This window comes from Pipistrellus hanaki, assembly GCF_964339955.1.
Source record: "Pipistrellus hanaki genome assembly, chromosome: 6".
NCBI classification, from domain to species: Eukaryota; Metazoa; Chordata; class Mammalia; order Chiroptera; family Vespertilionidae; genus Pipistrellus; species Pipistrellus hanaki.
The window spans coordinates 41,663,358-41,682,740 of NC_140508.1; the positions used below are offsets into that span (position 1 = coordinate 41,663,358).

A 19,383-nucleotide genomic window follows, 5' to 3' on the forward strand; every position below is an offset into this window, starting at 1 on the left:
GCCATTTTATGCCACAATCTCTATCCAGGGTCCTCCCTCCTCACCATCACATGCATTTTGTCTTTGAGTCACACATAGAGGTGTGGTGCCTGAAGCAGATTAAAATGATTAGCTTGCCAAAGGAAGGCCTGTAGAGAGAGAACAGAGGATGAACGGAAATGTGAACATGTTCAAGGTGGGGGAGAGGAGAAAAAAGAGTGTTGGGACAGGAGGGTATCACCTGCCAGAAGATCAGCATTTCCTGAAGGAGAGGCTGTTGAAAAGGTCAAGCCATCAGAGAAAACAGAGGTCGGGAACAGGTGATTGATACAACGCTCAATGGACTTGGCACTGGGGTTCTTGGTGACCTTTCAGAAAGTGTTATCCATAGACAGCCCACGGAGGGGAAGAACCTGAGAGACAAGGTGGATGTGGAGGTAGGTAAACAAGTTTCCTGAAGAACAGGAGACAGGACACCGGCCCGAGGTAAGAATCTGCTGTAGACGGAAGCTGTGGGTGTATCTGCAAGCCAGTCAGAGCTAGAAGATGCTAAAGTTCGTTAATAAAGCAATGCTGCCAAGGAGGCAGGAGGCAGCTTTTCCATTCCGTCCTGGGCTCAGAAGAAAGGGCCAATTTGTCCTCATCCAGGGACCCCCTCCAGAGCACTACTTCTTCCCAAGGACTTCCTCTGAAGCTGGTTCCCACCTGGCACAGCATCCCCCAGGGAGCTAACCTAGTAACACCAGGATGATAAACCAAAGAACAAACAAACAAAAAGACCCAGCATTTAGCGTCAAGGAATTTAAGGAAGCTGTGGCTGAATAGAATTAAACTGGTTTCTTTAAAGCCCAACCTTCCTGGATCCCTTTATGCCAACGGACAACCTTAAACTCCAAGACAAATATAAAGAATTCTGAGTTTCCGGTCATGGGACCACATAATCTTGGTGTCCTGGAGTATTCGGTGGGACTGGTGTTTCCCAGAACACATTCCAGCTAATACTGTTCTGTGCTAGTATGTTTGTGAGAATAGGAAGGGAAGCAAAGTTAAGAAAGGGGGAAAGAGGGATGCAGGGGAAGAAGGAAGGGAGAGAGAAGGGGAGAAGGGGAGAAGAGGAAGCAGACTGGTTGGGGGTAAATGCCAGGCAGAAGGAGGAAGAAATTGGGGAAGAGGTCTAGCACTTATTAAATGTCCTCTGTGTGTTTGGAAGGACAGACAGAAGTGTCAGAATAATAATATTTTTAAAAGTCACAAGCAAAGTTATTCAATAGGGGTTTTGAGAAATGAGAACCACCAAATTCTTCTAGAAATATAAGCCCTCATTGGAAAAGACTCTGAAGAGATAAGATCAAGCCTGAACCCCCTCAATGCCTATATTCTGAGGATAGAAATCAACAAGAAATAAGACCTGCCAACTCAGCCATCAGGAAAGAGCCCGGAGCCCCAGCATGTGAAGGCAGAGTTGGAAAAAAACCAGGGGTGAGAGTTGCCACCCACTACGTGCTTGTCTGACATTTCTGCAGGCACCCAACCCCAGGCCCTTTGCTGTGTCCTCAACCACAAATCTGATAGCGTGACACCAAGCACCAGCAGCCAAGTTCACCCTTTACCCTCGGAGCCAGCTCACCAGATATCTCTATACGATAGAGATTCCAATGCCGTGATATGAAACTTAGAAGTGCAGCGGGAAAGGAATGAGGAAGAAGCAGGTTGTGCACTATTTGGGCAACCAGCTAGAACTCCTCGCTAACTTTCCCCATCTGAACTCTACCCAGCCTGGACCTGTTATGACAGAAGCCACATTCCTGCTCAGCTTGGCAGTGGTTCCATTTTCATTTAGCTCAATTGTCATGACTTCTACTTAGAGGCAGAAAGCACGTAAGCTTGATATTCAGTATCAGCCGGAAGTCCGCAAGAAAGTCTAAAAAGTTTACTTTTAAAAAATAATTTTTATTGATTTCAGAGAAGAAGGGAGAGGGAGAGATAGAAACATCAATGATGAGAATCATTAGTTGGCTGGCTCCTGCACGCCCCCTACTGGGGATGGAGCCCTGACCAGGAATCTAACCGTGGCCTCTTGGTTCATAAGTCAGCACTCAACCACCGAGCCACACGGGCTGGGCTACAAGTTTGATGTGAAAAGCTGAGAAACAGGCAAGCGATATAAACATACTGATGGCCTCAGAGCTGCGGTGGGAGGGCCCTGCGTGCACATATGCCCTCCTTCACACTGAGTGCCTCCCTGCTCAGAAGAGCAGGGGCACCGCCTGACCAGGAGGAATCATGGCGGAAGTGTGAGGGATTTCATGCCATGCCACTTTTTCCTCTGGGTGAAGACTTTGAACAAAGACCAGTTTATCAGGCAGCAGAACGCTGGAAGGAGAGACGAGGGCGAGAGGGGTGACCGGAGGGACGAGGGCTTCTGGGAGACCTTGGAAAGGCAGACAGGTGGTGAGGGAGACTTTGGAGAAACCAGATAAAACCAGAGGTCATTCTGATAGAGGCTGTGGAGAGGTGTGTCTGGAGAGTCAGAAACAGATCAATCTCATGGCGATTTCTGTGAACTTGCAAACCACAGACATTTAGCTGGGATTTAGGAACCTGGAGGAAACGGTTTTAACCTGGAGCAAATCTGGGGTCCAAAGAGAAAAGGACCAGCTTCCTCGTGGAGCAGAAGAGCTAAGGAAAAGGCCACATTTATTTGCCAGGGTGGGAGAACCAGCAGGAAATGAAATAGAAAAGCCATTACCAGAAGAAATTTGCCAACCCTGGTCTAGACACGGCCTCGAAGCTGCTGTAAAACAGACCCCATGTGGCGCTCAGAGAAGCCATAAAAATTTTCCTAGAGAAACAGAGTCAAAACCATTTTATAGTCACTAATGACTGAACAAAAGGTATGGTAACTCGAAGGTCCCTGGGCTCAGTAACAAGCAAATTCTTCACATACAACCCCCTTCTAAAAATACAGAGACAAAGGAACACTGAAGACCTCCTGTTTCTGGGTAGAACTTGTCAGAGAAGTGGACCAGCCCTATAGACTGAGGACGCTGTGTACTTGACCAAGCCCCTCTCCTGGTTGCATCTTGAGATAAGAGAAGGAAGGTAACTCCTGGACTATCTAACACGGGCCATCCATCCTTTGCAGCCAGTGCCACTGCTCATGTGAGGATCACAAGGATGGTACCTGGTCTCCAGTCCCAGAGCAGTTACCTTTTCTTAACGTCTCCCGTCTTTCCTCCACTTCCCTGTTGACTCGATTCTGTGCCGGTTCAACCTCAGGCCCCTGGTCCTCAAGTTCATCTTCTGTTTCATCGTCACTGTATGGAACCACTTCATCATTGGGATGAGAATCCTCCTCAAATGTCGTTTCTGAGTCTCTTTCTGTATTCATTCTGCTGGCAAATTGGAACTACCTGGTTTAAGAGAAAGGGAAACCAGAGTGAATTATGACCCGTGCCCAATTTTCGGTAGAATTCTGTCTACCTCTGGTTACAATGCCCTTTTAATAGAATAGTATCTTACTAACATATAAATAGGTATGTCTGAATAATGACCCCAAAGTTCAAATTCTTATGCAAATAAGAACCAAACCATTCATTATTGGTGAAATGCTTGGGTGAGAATTAACAACAAAAATGGTGCAATTTTTTCTAGTTTTATTAAAGAGGAAGGATAGACTAACTTTTAAGGTTTTATTTCAAATTGTGGGTCTCTACCCAGCAAAATCAATTTAACTGGTTCACAACCAACATTAAAAGAAAGTGAAACCAATTCTGAAATTTCAGAGTACAGCACACACAGTAAGAGTTAGCACTGTTGGTGAGACAGTTTTACAAAACAATGCTTACACACATGTATTTGCATCATGAGTCTTCATGGAATTGAATTTTGTACTGTGTATTGCTCGTAAAATTTAAAACCCATTGCCCTAAGATATCTGGTTTCTGCTAACACTAATATTTTGAGTCTTTACTCCGATACATTAAATACAAGCTTCAGTACTCAAATTCTGCTAACTACTTCCTGGGAGCGCTCCCTAGCCGATTTTCCTAACTGCCACCACCCACTGCCTGTATCTCGATTTTGTATTTGTGCATATGCCACTGTATAAAATGACTGACCACGAGTAACAAAGACAACCTTAGTTACATTTATTTTAGGAAAATATTTACACAAATACTTCAGGACCGACATACAGCCGGGCAATATTTACATAAGCACCACACTGCTGTGTACTCAGTATTGTCAATAGCACCTCACATTTATTTAGTGTTACCAGCACACTAGGCCCGCCTACATGCATTATAGGCACTGACCTTTGAAACTTCCCAACTACCTTGGTGAAGGTATCATTGTTATTCCTACTCAATAGAGAAAAAAGCCTAAATTCTGTGAGGTTGAGTAACTTGCAAGATGATTATTAAAAATTTGCAGCAAAATCATCTGCTTCCCAAAATGAGATTTTCTATATTCTACTTTTATGTTGCAATTTGTTATATATTTTAATGGAGTGTTAGTTGCCTTGTGTGGAACTATTTAGCTGACTGCATGGCTTTATACTAAATCTAGCCTCTTGGACATGTAAATTTTTATAGTCACAAGTGTTTATCCAGGAACTGTTCAAATATTTATGAGGCTTTTTTCCAGTGTTATTTAGAATGGTACATAAATTGTGGCCTCTTCAAACTATGCGGACAAATCCAAACTAGTTATTTAGATAGTGATCATAGGAGTTTTTAATAACATTGTAAACGTCTAAACACATTAAGTTGAAAAGTGAGTTATAGCCCTGGCTGATTTGGCTCAGTGGATAGAGCGTCGGCCTATGGACTGGAGGGTCCCAGGTTCGATTCCAGTCAAGAGCACATGCCTGGGTCACAGTCTTGGTCCAACGTTCAGGAGGTAGCCAATCAATGATTCCCTCTTATAATTGATATTTCTATCTCTCTCTTCCTCTCCCTTCCTCTCTGAAATTAATAAAAAATATATTTTAAAAAAAGAAAAGGGAGTTACAGTTCCTATGTACAACACAGTCCCAATTATTCACACACACATTTATTCATTTTCCGAAATTCCAACAATTGGCATGCATGATTTTAAATGAGATGGTGCATGAATTGCTTGAATCAGGGTTTAGCCTACTGTAAGTACTCAAATGTTAGCCATTATTATTATTAATACTTATTCCCATAATTATAAAAAAATTATTTGCAGTAATAAATGGGACCATGTGGGGATCTATCCCTTTAGGCTTTTCCATCTCCAAAAATCACTTCTAAAATGCACCTACCCATCATTGGGAGTAAAAATATTAGGCTATCTAGCTATATAAAAGCCTTAGCGACCAAACGACCAGTCCACCAGTCACTATGACGCACACTGACCACCTGGGTGCAGACACTCAATGCAGGAGCTGCCCCTGGTAGTCAGTGTGCTCCCACAGTCGGAATGCCAATCAGCTGACCAACCCATCCCAGTGGCCCACCAGCTTGGCAGCAGCCACTCCCTCCCTCAGTGGTCCTGTAGGTCCAATCTCTGGAGAATGGGCCAGGCACCACCGGACTGGTGCCACTGGCACAATCCCAACAGCACTGCCAGCCTCCTGGAAGTTGGCCTCGCGCACCATGGCTGCTTCCCCTCCCTAGACGCTTCGCAAGGAAGAAAGGATATAAAAATAGTCACCAGGCAGCTCCCAACAACTGGCATGAATGTCAGTGGGATGGATCTGGATCCTGGGCTGGGCACAGGATTGGCACCAGACACAAGGCTCACAGCTGGCGAGTGCTGCTAGTGGCATGAGCCTCTCCCAATCGGGACTGACTGGGCCCAAGCCTGCAGCAGGCTTAGTGGGGCTGGGATGAGCAGGAACGGCAGATGGCGTTGGATTGTGGGTTTCGGCCAGATCCCCACAGGCCACCCCAAGGGATGAATTTGTGCACTGGGCCTCTAGTTATAAAATATGAGTCTACTTAAGCACAGACATATTCAGTTATAAAACCTCTTAATTGCAGAGTGAAATGTTTTCCCTCTTTCCCAACTGTCTGTGGGTTTGTAAATGGATATTTCTTGGGACTTCACAAGGATTTAATTGGCCTTTTGGTGGTTTTATAAATATAGTGGCATCAATGCTTTAGCTATACATTCTCTTTTTAAAATTCCCAAACTCTGAGAGGCAAAACTTACACCAGAAGTCTCTCAGAACACAAATAATAAAGTGGTTACCACTTACTAGGTAAGCACTTACTATTTCAAGCAGGACAACCTTGTGGGGTAGATATTATCATCCCGTCTTACAGATAAGTAGACTGAGGTTCAGCTGGTAAGTAGCAGGATCAAGATCTAATCTCTCCATTATAGGGGCATATAAAATATCATAAAGTCTGAGAGCACTTTATATGAACATTTTTTATTGTAGTGAAACATACACAACATAAAATTTACCATTTAAACCATTGTTAAGTGCACAGGTTTGTGGCATTAAATGGATTCCATAGATACATTTTGTAAGCAAACATATAATCACTTCTAAGCATCTCCATGCTTGTTTCGCATAGTAAGACTGAATCCAGCCCTTGAGGTCGGGGAGGAGACAAACACACAAAAAGAAATGGATTTGAAAACCACAAGTATGTGACCCAAAGTAAGCAAGGCCTCGCATAACCAACCAGCTCCCCACCAGAGCATGCATGCATGCACGCATGCACGCACGCACGCATGCAGGCCAGATCTGTGCAGGCAACCCAATAGGCATGGGCAGGGAGCTTAAAGCTGCGTGGGAAGGTCTCTGATGTCTGCATGTGTGTACAGTCTGGCCACAGCCACACACGGGGCTACTGTTGCTCTGTCACTTTAGGGCAATGAAAGAAAAATAAGGAAGAAATAATTTCTTTGAAACCCTAGCCAAAGCTTTCCAGGTCCAAACCATGATCCCTACAAGGCAGGCACTATGAACGCCCTGGCTTTGGAAACTGTAACATTCTCACCGCCACTGTAGCACACACGGCAGACACCCTTGTGTTTCCTCAGCCTCCTTTAAGCACCTGCTTGGTGAGGCTACTACACTAGGCCCTGGGAACAGACCCCTTAGGCTAGAGCAAGCATGTCAAACTCAAAGGCTAACATGGGCCAAATCAACAAGGCATGTGTCCTGTGGGTTGCGAGTCTGACATGCATGAGACTTCTTCTAGGCTATGGAGGAGTACAGATAAACGAACAATGCCTGACAGCTATGAGACATCGTCACTTCTCCCCAAACACACCCCTCCCATCCTTTCCCTTCTTTCTGTTTCCACAGCCACCACCCTAATGCACACAACCATCCTCTCTCTCCTAAAACACTACAAGTGTACTCTAACCAGACTTCCTCGAGGCCCCCAGAGCCCTGCCATTCCCTGCAGGCTGGTTCCCACCTCTCCTTCTCAGTGCTCAGGAAAGACACAGATTTTCAAAATAAAGCCTCAAAGACTATCCCACAAGGCAAACAAAACCTTTCATCCCTCCCATCCACCCCTTACCTGCTCCTTCTAAGGGAGGGCCCCGAGCTTGCAGCACTAAGGGGGTCATGTTACTCTATCACGTGTTTGGGATGCTGTGTGGGCTATTTCCACCTAACATCTCCATGTGGGCAACACTCATGTGGGCAACAACAGGATGGGGTCTGCCTTCTAATAGTAACCTCAGTGTCCCCCTTCTCTGTGTTCTGTCCTCCACCATTCAGCTGTCTGGTTAGTGGACTCTAGACCTTTCTACAGGCTTTCTAAAATGAGTCTGGAGTCGGGGAAGAAACAGAGGGAAGAATAGGAACCACAAAACCTTATTTACACCGGAGCTCGATTAGGGGTTTTTCCAGCATTTAATACAGCAGTGCCTCATTTCCCATCCTGCCTCCTATAGCACTCAGCCCTCTTAGTCATGAACCTCAGGAGACAGGAGGGGTAAACAACAGGATTTCCCAACTTGAACCCCTGACATCCATCATTTGTCATCTTCAAATACTTGACTATGAAATCCTCTGTCCCCTTTGTGGGGGAGGAGGTGATAAAGGAGAGAGAAAAAGGGGATCCAGGCAAAAGGAATAAACTTTCTGCCTTTGCAATAGAACTCTGAAGTTAGAAGGAATGAGAGATCAAACTTTCTTTGCTAACACAGGTTTCCAGATTCAAATAAAGGGAAAATGGGGACAAAAATAGTTGAGTTTTGTCACTGCTGGGATATGATCTGTGTACACACACAGCCACAATGAAAAGTTGGGCTGGGAGAGGCCAAGAATCCCAGATCAATGATATCTTTGTTGTGTAACTTGATTTGTGTCCAGGGAGATCCAAGCTTATACAGGAAGTAAGTTTACAGTATTCATTTTTGTTTATTCTTTGTCATCTTTTTTTTTGTTTTTACAGCTTTTAAAGTCCTCAACAATAAAGGATATTTCTGAAATGTGTTTTTCTTTATTTAAAAAAATATTTTTATTGATTTCAGAGAGAAAGGAAGAGGGAGAGACAGAAACATCAGTGATCGGAGAGAATAACTGATTGCTGCCTCCTGCACACACACCCTACTGGGGATCGAGCCCACAACCCAGGCATGTGCCCTTGATTGGAATCAAATCCAGGACCCTTCAGTCCACAGAACTATGCTCTATCCACTGAACCAAACTAGGTAGAGCTGGAATGTGTTTTCTTCATTTCATTTGCTTATTATTATTAAAGATAATATAAATATATAACAAATATGATATAATAAAGTTGTGTATATTTTTATATTTTCTAGACTCTGTATGCTTTTTGTTATATGCTCTACACTAAATATAATAAGTTACAACTTAGCAGGCAGAATTTAAGACACCTCCACTGATCCCACCTCTTTCTGTGTAACCCCTCCCCATGAGAGGGAGCTAGACATAATGCCTTGCTTTCATCCAACAGAAAAGGGGATGTCTCCTCCATGATTAGGTTACAGGAGGCTATAACTTCCTTCTTGGCAGCCAGCTCTCTCCCCTTCTTGACTCTGAGATAGCAGCTGCTCTATGGAGAGACTCACATGGCAAGAAATGGAGTCAGCATCCAGCCACCAGGCAGCAGGGAACTGAGGGTGTTCAGCCCAACAACCCTCAAGAAGATGAACTTTGTACACATACAGCATGGTGACTATAGCTGGCAATGCTGTACTGTACATTTGAAAGTTGCTAATAGAGTCGATCTTAAAAGTTCTCACAAGAAAAAAATGTGTAACTATGTGAGGTGATGAATGTTAACTAAACTTATAGTGATCCCAACCACATGGGCCCTTCCTCACTCCAGCCTTCAGATGAGATTCCAATCTGGGCTGGCACCTTAATTGTAATCTTGGGAAAGACCTTGAAGCAGAGAACCCAATTAAACAGTGCTCAGATTCCTGATCAACGACAACTATGAGATAACAAATGTGGGTCGTTTTCAGCTGCCATGTTTTGAAGTAACTTGTAATGTAGCAATAACTAATACACATATCATTAATCATAAATAATAATAACTCCATGGTAATAATAATTGTATGGCCACTATTGTTTCAAACATATTCTGAAGAACAACCCCATCTAAGAGCAGTAGGAACCTGTTACCTGGACACACGCCACACCCTGTTTGGAATCTGCCCAATATTCTCGAGAGCATAATCTGACAAGCTTGATGACAGTTGTAATTAGACAAAGAATCTCATGAAGCAATAGTAATAAAACATATCTAGGATCTAGATTAAATTTAAACTTTATACTGTTATAGAAACAACATGATTACTGTTCCTAGTATTCATGTTGTTGAGCCCCAACAGAAATAAACAGTGAAAAATGTTTGATTGTCATTGTTAGCTTAAAAAGCAGGAATAAAAGTCACCTGAAAGTCTAATAGGATAATGGTTTTATAAATGATGAACAAAGAGAGTTATATATTTTATTTCCTCCCAAACTGAAGCCTAAAAACTTAGAAGCCTGGGGTAACTAATGTGAACTAAGCCCAGACCTTTACTCATTATAGAAAAGGCTCCACTGGGTCCACAGTTCCATCCTCTATTCCTCCGAAAGTCCACTCCAGAACCCTCAGCCACAGAGAAGACTGACCACCATTTCACTTTTCACAGCTTCCATGGTTATCACTGGAAGGCACAGGGGAGTTTCAAACTTGGGCCTTCCTGTAAAACCGAAAGGATTTCTGGGTAATGTGGTCCACCTCTGCTGTGGGCTCCTCATCACATCCTACTAAAGCTGATGATATTTCCCAGCAATGTCAGGCAGCCCTTAACAGTTCTCTAAGTATTTTTCACGATTATCATGGAATTATTCTGAGATGTGTGGCCAAGCACTATCATGGCCATGTTACCAATGGGAACAGGGAAGGGGTTAAGCCCCAAGATTGTTTGGGATTGGATGCAGGCCCCTCACTGAAGAGCCAAGTCTGTCCAGATGTGGCACAGAGAATGCAAGTGGATTCAGCCTAGAACTCGAACTCAGTCTGGGGGCATCAGGGCCTGCTCCACAACTGCTAGTGTCAACTGCTGTCCTCTCTCCATACCAACTTAAAGCCCCTTTAGTACCAAGAAAAACCTAAGCAAAGGAAATGGAGAAACTGGCAAGCAAAATAAAGCTACTTTTGTAATCTACGAGTGCCAAAATCATAAATGCTTCCCAGTTTCTATCACGATAGAACGTACATAAGTCAATAATCACTTCCTAGGTGTTTTGAGCTGGGTCATATAGGCGAGAGCAAGAATTCAGGGGGGATGAGAGAGAGCTTTTCAGACAAGACGTAGGAGCAGGAGGGTATGAGTCACCCGCCCAGCTGAGATTTAGGGGTACATGAGCTGGTGGAGGCTGACTGGAGTCACTTTCCCTGGTCCAGGAGGCCTTGGCAAGGTTTTGTTCCAGCAGCCGAGGAACCACTGAAGGCGTCTGCAAAGAAAGAAATGAGATCCAAAAGGTGCTTCAGGAAGATGAACCTGATAGAGGAGGGAGTGTGGGAGGCCAGGAAGGTGAGAGCTAGGCAGGGAGACCGTCCAGAGGTCACAGTGGACCCTGAGCCTCCCAGTCACCGCTGTGTCATCCACAGAGCCTAGCAGCTCTGCAGCGGGCCCGACAGCAACATTCAGTGGGCGCAGCTGCAGCGAGAAGGAACACAGGCCTGAGTCAGGGTGGTGGCAACCAGGAAAATGTGTATAAAATGAAGACCAGGTGGGGCTGCCCTTCTTTTGTCTGGAAAACCAAGAAAAGAAGTAAACAAGAGACTGGAACTGGTTCCCATAGGATAATAATGCCAGAATTCCCCAGATGTTTATTTTGGAGACTCAGCCTCAATCCACAATTATTTTTTATAAGAAACACTGAAAGTTACCAGGAGAAAAGCCCTTTATTTTCACATTCAAGCTTCATGCGTACTTGTTAGGGACAATGGCACCATTTTCAATTCATCACTCCTGCCTCCCTGATTAGGCTTATACATTTTATTCATGCTTAAATGATATAAGATCATAGGGGTTTTGCAAGGGACAGCTGCCTGGAAGCAGAACCAAGGTAAAACAATTCAAATTGAATTAAGTTTAATGTTTGAAGAGTAACCAAGGCATTGCTAGATGCATTTAATGCAGATGACACTACAGGAAAACAAAGGAATCAGCATAGTTCTCCAGACCTGAACATGAACCTGGAAATTTTCAACCTACAGAGTGACCACTTATATGCCCCATTCAGATTCAACAGCCACGGCTGGTCAGAGGCAGATGTGATGTGTAAATGAAAACCATGAACACATATGGGAAAGATTGCTTTCCCTAGCAATCAGAGAAAGGCAGACTGATGAAAGCATCCGATCCCTTTTTAAGCCCATTAGGTTAACAATATTCAGTGACGGCATCAAATGCTGGCTGTGGCCAAGCGGGATGAGTGTTCACACACACAGACACATACACACTGCTGCTGACATGGAAGCTGCTTCTTTCCTCTAGAAAAACAGTAGAGCAACACTTTATATACCAAGAACACGACATATATTTGTAATGTCTGACCCAATAATCTACAGAAATCCCTCCAATAGAAATAAACAGTGAAATAACTATTCATGCAAAATGTTTGTCATTGTTAGCTTAAAAAGCAGGAATAAAAGTCACCTGAAAGTCTAACAGGATAATGGTTTTATAAATAATGATGTTTGTCTAGCAACAGCCATAGAAACAATATTAATATGAAAAGGGGGAAAGACAGAAGTCAGAATGGGGTCCTATTACTACAGCTCTGTAGATAATACATGTGCATACTTTAGAACTGAAGTTTTGCTCTGAAAGAAGATATCCAATGTGTGTTTCTCATTCCAAAATAATCAACAGTTGGTAATAACTCCCCACCCCTTGTAAAAGATTACTGAACAGTCACTTATATGCTGAGCTTACTTTATGGAATCCTTACAAGATTCCCAAAAGAAAGGATTACCCTATAGAGGTCAGGTGACTTCTCCAGGGTCATACAGTGAAGTTTCAACTAGTTCTGTTTGCCCCCAACTTCCTTAAAACTTGTCACAGAGCTGTTTCAAGGGGAAGAAGAGTTGTACTGGGGTATTAATGTCTTTACTGTCATGCTCACCCACACTTGATTTGCTACCACCCCATCTCTTTGCAAGTGACTGCAAAACCAAAAGCAGTAGCATGAAAGCTGGCCCGTTTCATCCAGAGGCCATCTCTGAGCACAGAGATGGGATGGTTTGCATGTCAGGCAGAGCAGGAGAGATGAAACACACCAATTTCTGTCCTTTGTACCATCGCTCTTTCCCAGTTCATCCGTACACTTCAGATTCCAATTCTCTCCTCAAGATCACGAGATGCCTGGAGTCCAGTCTGCGTCTGTCTTGTTCTCTAAGAGCCGCTCTGACATGTACTATGTGCCCATAGAGACTCCAAACATTGACTTTCACTAAACCTCCATGCGGCAGGTTTTTTCCAAATATTCATGGGTAAATACCTTTCAAGGTATACATGGCACCATGACTCTTTGGCATATCATGTATACTTAGGACAACTTCTAGATCTTTTCTAGACACTGCCATGGTCTCATAAAAACCTCTGATTGGTCATAGAGCCTTATTTCTCATTCCATTTGGAAGTTAACACCTTCATAAACTCTGGATCCCAGAAGTTTAGGGACAAAGGCCACATCTGCTGCTTAACACTCTCCTCTCTGCTGTTTTTAGTCAGCTTAGAGGACTCAACTTAGATTGCAAACTCTTCCCAGACAGGTGAATTCACACCTGGAGTTTTGGACCAAGACCATAGAGCAAACATGTAATTAATATTGTATATGTCCCTTGGAAGCACTTGCATTTGGCTCATATGGTCTCCAGGGTTTCCTACAGACAGTCATAATGCTAACTGTTCTGGCTGTCAGATTTTGAACAAGTCAATTATCAGGAGTGTCTAAGTTTCCTCAGCCAGATCTGCCCCAGCAAGGGGGTCCCTGGGCTCAACCATGGTCCCCAAACCATGCTCAGAGGTTTCTTCCTCCTTCACCCATGAGATCTAACTAAGGTGAATTTGCAGCTAGCTTCCTAAAGCCCAAACCCCATGCACAGAAAACTATGTTGTCCTAAGGATGTTTGCAGATATCACAGGAGGATTTACATATTATTCAAGTTTGTCAGGTTCTGCCGAGACCGGTTTGGCTCAATGGATAGAGCGTTGGCTTGGGGACTGAAGGGACCCGGGTTCGATTCTGGTCAGGGGCATGTACCTTGGCTGCGGGCATATCCCCGGTGGGGGGTGTGCAAGAGGCAGCTGATCGATGACTCTCTCTCATCGATGTTTCTAGCTCTCTATCTCTCTCCCTTCCTCTCTGTACAAAATCAATAAAATATATTTAAAAAAAAAAGTTTGTCAGGTTCTAAATACTTAGACTATCGATAAGTGAGGAATTATTTGAATGGGATGTACGTTTTGCTCTCTAGAACAGGTATAAATATAATTAATGTTTAATATATTCTGAAATGAATCAATGACACTCAAGTGGGGTTGTTGGTCAGGAGAGGAATCTGAGATTACTCGGTTGTCTTCAAAAGCTGGTGACAGATGATTTCGGACGTGCTTCATTATGGAAATTATTGGAGTTTCACATCTATATTAGAAATTAGAGGCTTAGGGTACCTGCTCTGACCCCACCCACCACTGGCTCCTTCTCCTCCATCCACCTCCTGCCTTCACCCAGGGGCACACAAAGGACACAGACACTCTCATTCTTTTCCAGTTCCTCAAATCCCCAAGTTATGGCTTTTCATTTGCACTTGAACAAGTTACTTTCTGCCCTGCCCATTCTCTGTATTCTGCCTTGTATTGTGTTTGTTTTTTAATTTAATTTTTTGTCTTCAATAGAGTGTAAATTTCAAAGGCTCAGGACCAAACCCTGTTTCTCTTATTTCCCAAGTGAGACAGAACCAGGAAATGGTTGAGAGCTTCCTGTCTGAATATAGACAAAATAAGATAGACAGAGCTAAAATCCCAGCTCTACCACTTACTGCCTATAGGACTTTAGGACGAATATCCTCACTAAGACTCTTCACTTATTAAATGAAAATAATGCCTACTTTGTAGGGTCCTGTGAAGCTCAGTTTTGATATTATATCAAACTAGACTGCTCCATACTGGGATTCAAGTATCCATCCACCATGTGAGCAACTTCGTGATCTCTTTCATCAGAAAAACAGCGTAGATATGATAGAATGAGTGATACCATTCTCCTCAATGAAACTTAAATAGTTTATTATAAACTAGAGACCTGATCTATGGATTCATGCACCAGTGAGGTTCCTCAGCCTGGCTGATGGGGATTAGGACAAAACCAGCAGTCTGACATCCCCCAAGGGGTCCCAGATTGTGAGAGGGCACAGGCCAGGCCGAGGGACCCAACAGGTGCAGAAATCTGTGCACCACTGGGCCAGTTTTGGTCTAATCCCCATAGGTCAGACCTAGGGACCCCACTGGTGCATGAATCCATGCACCGTGCCTCTAGTATGCATAGAAGATCTTTGGTTAATCTCTTATCCTTTCCCCTCCCACATTCCCTCTGTGATTCGTCAGTCTGTTCCATGTTTCCATGCCTGTGTGCTTAGCATCTGCCCCCTGGTGGTCAATGCACATCATAGCTACTGGTTGTATGATCGAATGGTAACTTCAGCTTTTATATAGAGAGATTATTATAAGCCTAGAATACTTGGGAACTGAAGCTTTTATATAGAGAGATTATTATAAGCCTAGAATACTTGGGAAAGGAAGCTTTTATATAGAGAGATTATTATAAGTCTAGAATACTTGGGAACTGAAGTGAAAAGGAGAGTAAAAAAATAAGTGTAATAGTATCCTTAATATTTTATTTCAGAATTTGCAAAACATCTTATCATATATATCAATATACTTGATCTATACAAATGGCACTGAAAAGTAGATTCTTCTTGTTTTATTCTCTGATAACTTCAAGGCTCAGAACAGTGGCTGACACACAGCAGACTTTTCATAAAGAATTACTAAGTGCAGCGTTTTTCAACCGCTGTTCCGCGGCACACTAGTGTGCCGCGAGATGTTGCCTGGTGTGCCGTAGGTGCAGACAAGACAAGAATTTTGTAATTTTTCACTATTTTGTTTACTTAATATTTCATAATAAAGTAATTATAAAATACTTTCTTTGTGTTTATTTGATTCCTATTCAAGAGAATTACTTTATATATTGTCAATGTAGGCACAGAGTTAAATTTTTTAACATTTTCTAATGGTGGTGTGCCTCATGATTTTTTTCATGAAACAAGTGTGCCTTTGCCCAAAAAAGGTTGAAAAACACTGACTAAGTGAATGGATGTTATAAACGAAGCATCAAGCTTCAAGGTCATCATTGTATCCAGGTTCTCAGAGTTCAACAGGGAGAGGACTCTCATCCTCTGAGTCCAAGTCCTGCATCCTTTCTCCTCCACTGCCCTGTCTCTTGCTACTGGGGTCAGGTACCAGAGAACCATATATTTTCTAGATGATAATAGCTCCAAGACCATGTAAAAGTGGACCCCAATGAAAACAAACCAACAAAACTATCACTGTGTGTCATCCAGGGGAGTTATAGTTAGTGATCTAATTACTCAAACTGCAATGCAAATTTTTGCTTTCCTCGAAGTCCACATAGCAAACAATCTATCCTGCTATGACCAACTGAAACAAACTCAAATGGAAAAACCAGTTTGAATGAAAAGATGCAATGACTGTGTTTGCTTTGAAATAATATGGGGGAGGGAGACAGAGGTATAGTAGAGGAGTAAGACACTGATGATGGCCATGAACAAGAGGGGTTCATTATACAATTGCTTGTTTTTATATGCTTAAAATATATATATATATATATATATATATATATATATATATATATATATATTTTTTTTTAAGAGAGGAAGGGAGAGAGAGAAACATCATCTATCAGCTGCCTCCTGTATGTCCCCTACTAGGCATTGAGCCTGTAACAGTGGCACATACCCTGAACAGAATTGATCTGTGACCTCTTGGTTTCTGGGTCTACACTCAACTGCTGAGCCCCAACCAGGCATGTTTTTATATATGTTTAAAATATTCCTCAAATAAATAAATAAATAAATAAATAAATAAATAAAATAAGCCCAGCTAGTAAGGCTCCGTGGTTTACCTATGAACCAAGAGGTCACGATTCAATTCTTGGTCAGGGCATATGCCTGGGTTGCCAGCTCGATCCCCAGTAAGCAGCACACAGAAGGCAGCTGATCAATGATTCTCTCTCATCACTGATGTTTCTCTCTCTTGCTCCCTCTCCCTTTTTCTCTGAAATCAATAAAAAATATTTAAAAAATAAGAAACAAAAAACTAGCCTTAAAATAAACCAACGTATTAACACTAAGTCACCCTCTTATGCAGCACATGTATCCTAATTCACAATATAGGCTCAGAAAGCTCCATGTGCTTTGTGTGGCCACTGGCCCGTCTTAAGACCTCAGATATTAAATAGCAAGTCTTTTCGTAGCTAAAAGAAAAATCTTTTTAAAGAAAACTGAATATTTAATATTTAATAAAGTAAAAAGGGAATTTCACTAAATAGTTCATGAAGTCAAAATGTCACAGAGTTACAACATTGTATAAATTAGGGCAGCCCCACCTGTATGGTACCTGAGGAGGCATATTTGCTCTTTGGATCACTAAGAACTTGGTTCTGTGCATTTTAACTCTTTTCTTTAAGTCCTTTTTAGCTCAAATACCATTCTCATCCTTTATCACATTTCCCCCTCCCCCAATGTGTGAGTAAAATGTTGTCATTATCCCCATTTCAAGGATGAGCAAACTGAGGCTGAGAAAGGTTGCAGGGAGTGCCCAAGGTCACACAGTGGGTTGCCGTAGGGCTGAAACTGGAGCCAAGTAGTCCCAAGTCTCCAATTGTCAAGGTCATTTCGCTGTGCAGTGATCCGGCATCCTCAGCCTGCCCTCAGTTCATTCTATAGTAGCAAAGAGTGTGGGGCTCTGGAGCCACACTTACTGCCAGCTGGGAGACCTCAAGAAAGCTCATTAAGTAACATTGCTGTTCCTTGGTTTGCTCATCTGTAAAATGGGTAAAACAATAGCACCTGCCTCTTAGGGCTGCTGTGAGGATGAAATGAGCGGATGTACAGAAAGCTCCTGAAATAGAACCAGACCCAAAGGAAGAGCACAATAAACACTGGTCGTGGTTATTCTCCTGGGAGAGGACTACACGCCAGGAGAAGAAACGTGTGCGCAGACCTTCACCGCAGGAACAGCTGAGAAGTACTCCAGCCCATGCCGAGGCTCAAATGTACCTTCGTTTGTTGAATCATTGATAGCCAGGGGAATACCCACTATGCTCGGGCCGCAGGAAAATGTCACCCTAGTAGTGAGAGAGACATTAAATATTTTACTCTCCCAGCTGCTCTCAACAAAGCAGCCTGGGGTGTATCCATTACCTCCTCGTCAGATCTCCCGAGTAAGGGGGAAAAGCATCACAAAACCCACACCCTAGAATGTAAAATACTGTACACACCCAACGCCTCACAGCCCCTATCTTTGCAGAATGAATAAAAGTGGGATTTTTCAGAAGGAGAAAGTGTTATTTCCAGAAACAGAAACCGTCTACATCCGACACCTCTGCCACAATATACGGTGTTACGTCTCGCCAACAAGAGACATACTACACCAGGCGGCCCAAAATAGTCTCAGGCTGTTTATCAACAATGTGTAATTGTACATGGGAGAACCCGAGCCGAACAGACTCTTATAGTCACACGTTACGCTCCTATCAAAATCGCTTTATTAAATGGTTCCTAGGATCGCATCGGAATGGAAAAGTGAAATTCTGTGCATTATAAAAACCACATCAACATTTGGGACGAGACGAAGATGATAACAGAGATGAAATCTTTCTATTTTTTTTCCCTACGGAGACAAACATCCTTGATAAAATTTCCTATGGTTTTCGGCAACTTCACATGGACGGTTAATCCTTGATCACCTGCATGTTTAACGATTGATTGCTTCACTATCTGTGAGCCCCAGGCTGGGCTCCCTTCCTGATCACCTGACGGCCTCACCTGTTTACACAGGCAAGCGCCCACGGGGAGTTTTTCACTTTTAACTGTTGAAAGAATGGGCCCAAGTGGTCACTGCCCCATCATTCCCAGGCTTTAAGTTCTCTATTCTCCCCGGTCCTCTACAGCCTCAGCAGTGTTCTTCAATGCCACCAATCCCCCAACCATCACCCGGGAGCCAGACTTTCCAGGACACACGTGGTGCTCGCCACGTGCCCACTGGAGTTGGAGCAGAAACCAATACGTGGCGGCTGGAGGCAGCCTGCGGCTGTGTGTTGTTTGGCTCACTGAGGGTTTCTTGTTTACTTAAACTGTGGTTCGGTGCATTTAAAAATCTGTTGATATGCACGAAATCCAGATTTCTGAAATTTTCTTAAATTGGTAAATCTGGCAACACTTGAGCAAGACTGGGGGCTGGGCACTAACTGCCCCTTTTGAGTGCCACACTCCCCACCCAGCCAGCCTGGACCCCTCCCTAGCCCTTTCAGGAACTGAATTGGGACCCCTCAAATACTCTTACTACTCCTGTTTTACAAAAAAGGAAACTGAGGCATAGAGAAGGCTAAGTGATTCCCACAATATCATACAACTAGCAAGTGGCAAGCTGGAATTGCATTCAAAGTCTGTTTTGCTCCCCATTGGTGTTTTTAACTCACACACTCTTGCTCACTTGTCCCCATTTAGCACGGGACCAAGAATGTCAACTGGCAGGATAGATAGATCTGGATAGTTTTCAAATCCTTTATTTCCCAAAGGCACCCTCTCAGTTAATCAATATAGGGTGATCTGGATTAGAATAAGATAGCCA

General features: G+C 43.2%; 1 protein-coding gene across 1 annotated transcript in view; it reads right to left on the bottom strand.

Moving 5' to 3' along the window:
• ATP8B1 (ATPase phospholipid transporting 8B1) overlaps nt 1-19,383 on the bottom strand; it is a 106,593-nt gene that overhangs the window by 51,602 nt on the left and 35,608 nt on the right. Inside the window, exon 2 of the mRNA XM_084888481.1 lies at nt 3,190-3,388. Coding sequence (XP_084744607.1) covers nt 3,190-3,370 — 181 coding nt within the window. The 5' untranslated portion in view covers nt 3,371-3,388. The remainder of the gene's footprint in view (nt 1-3,189; nt 3,389-19,383) is intronic.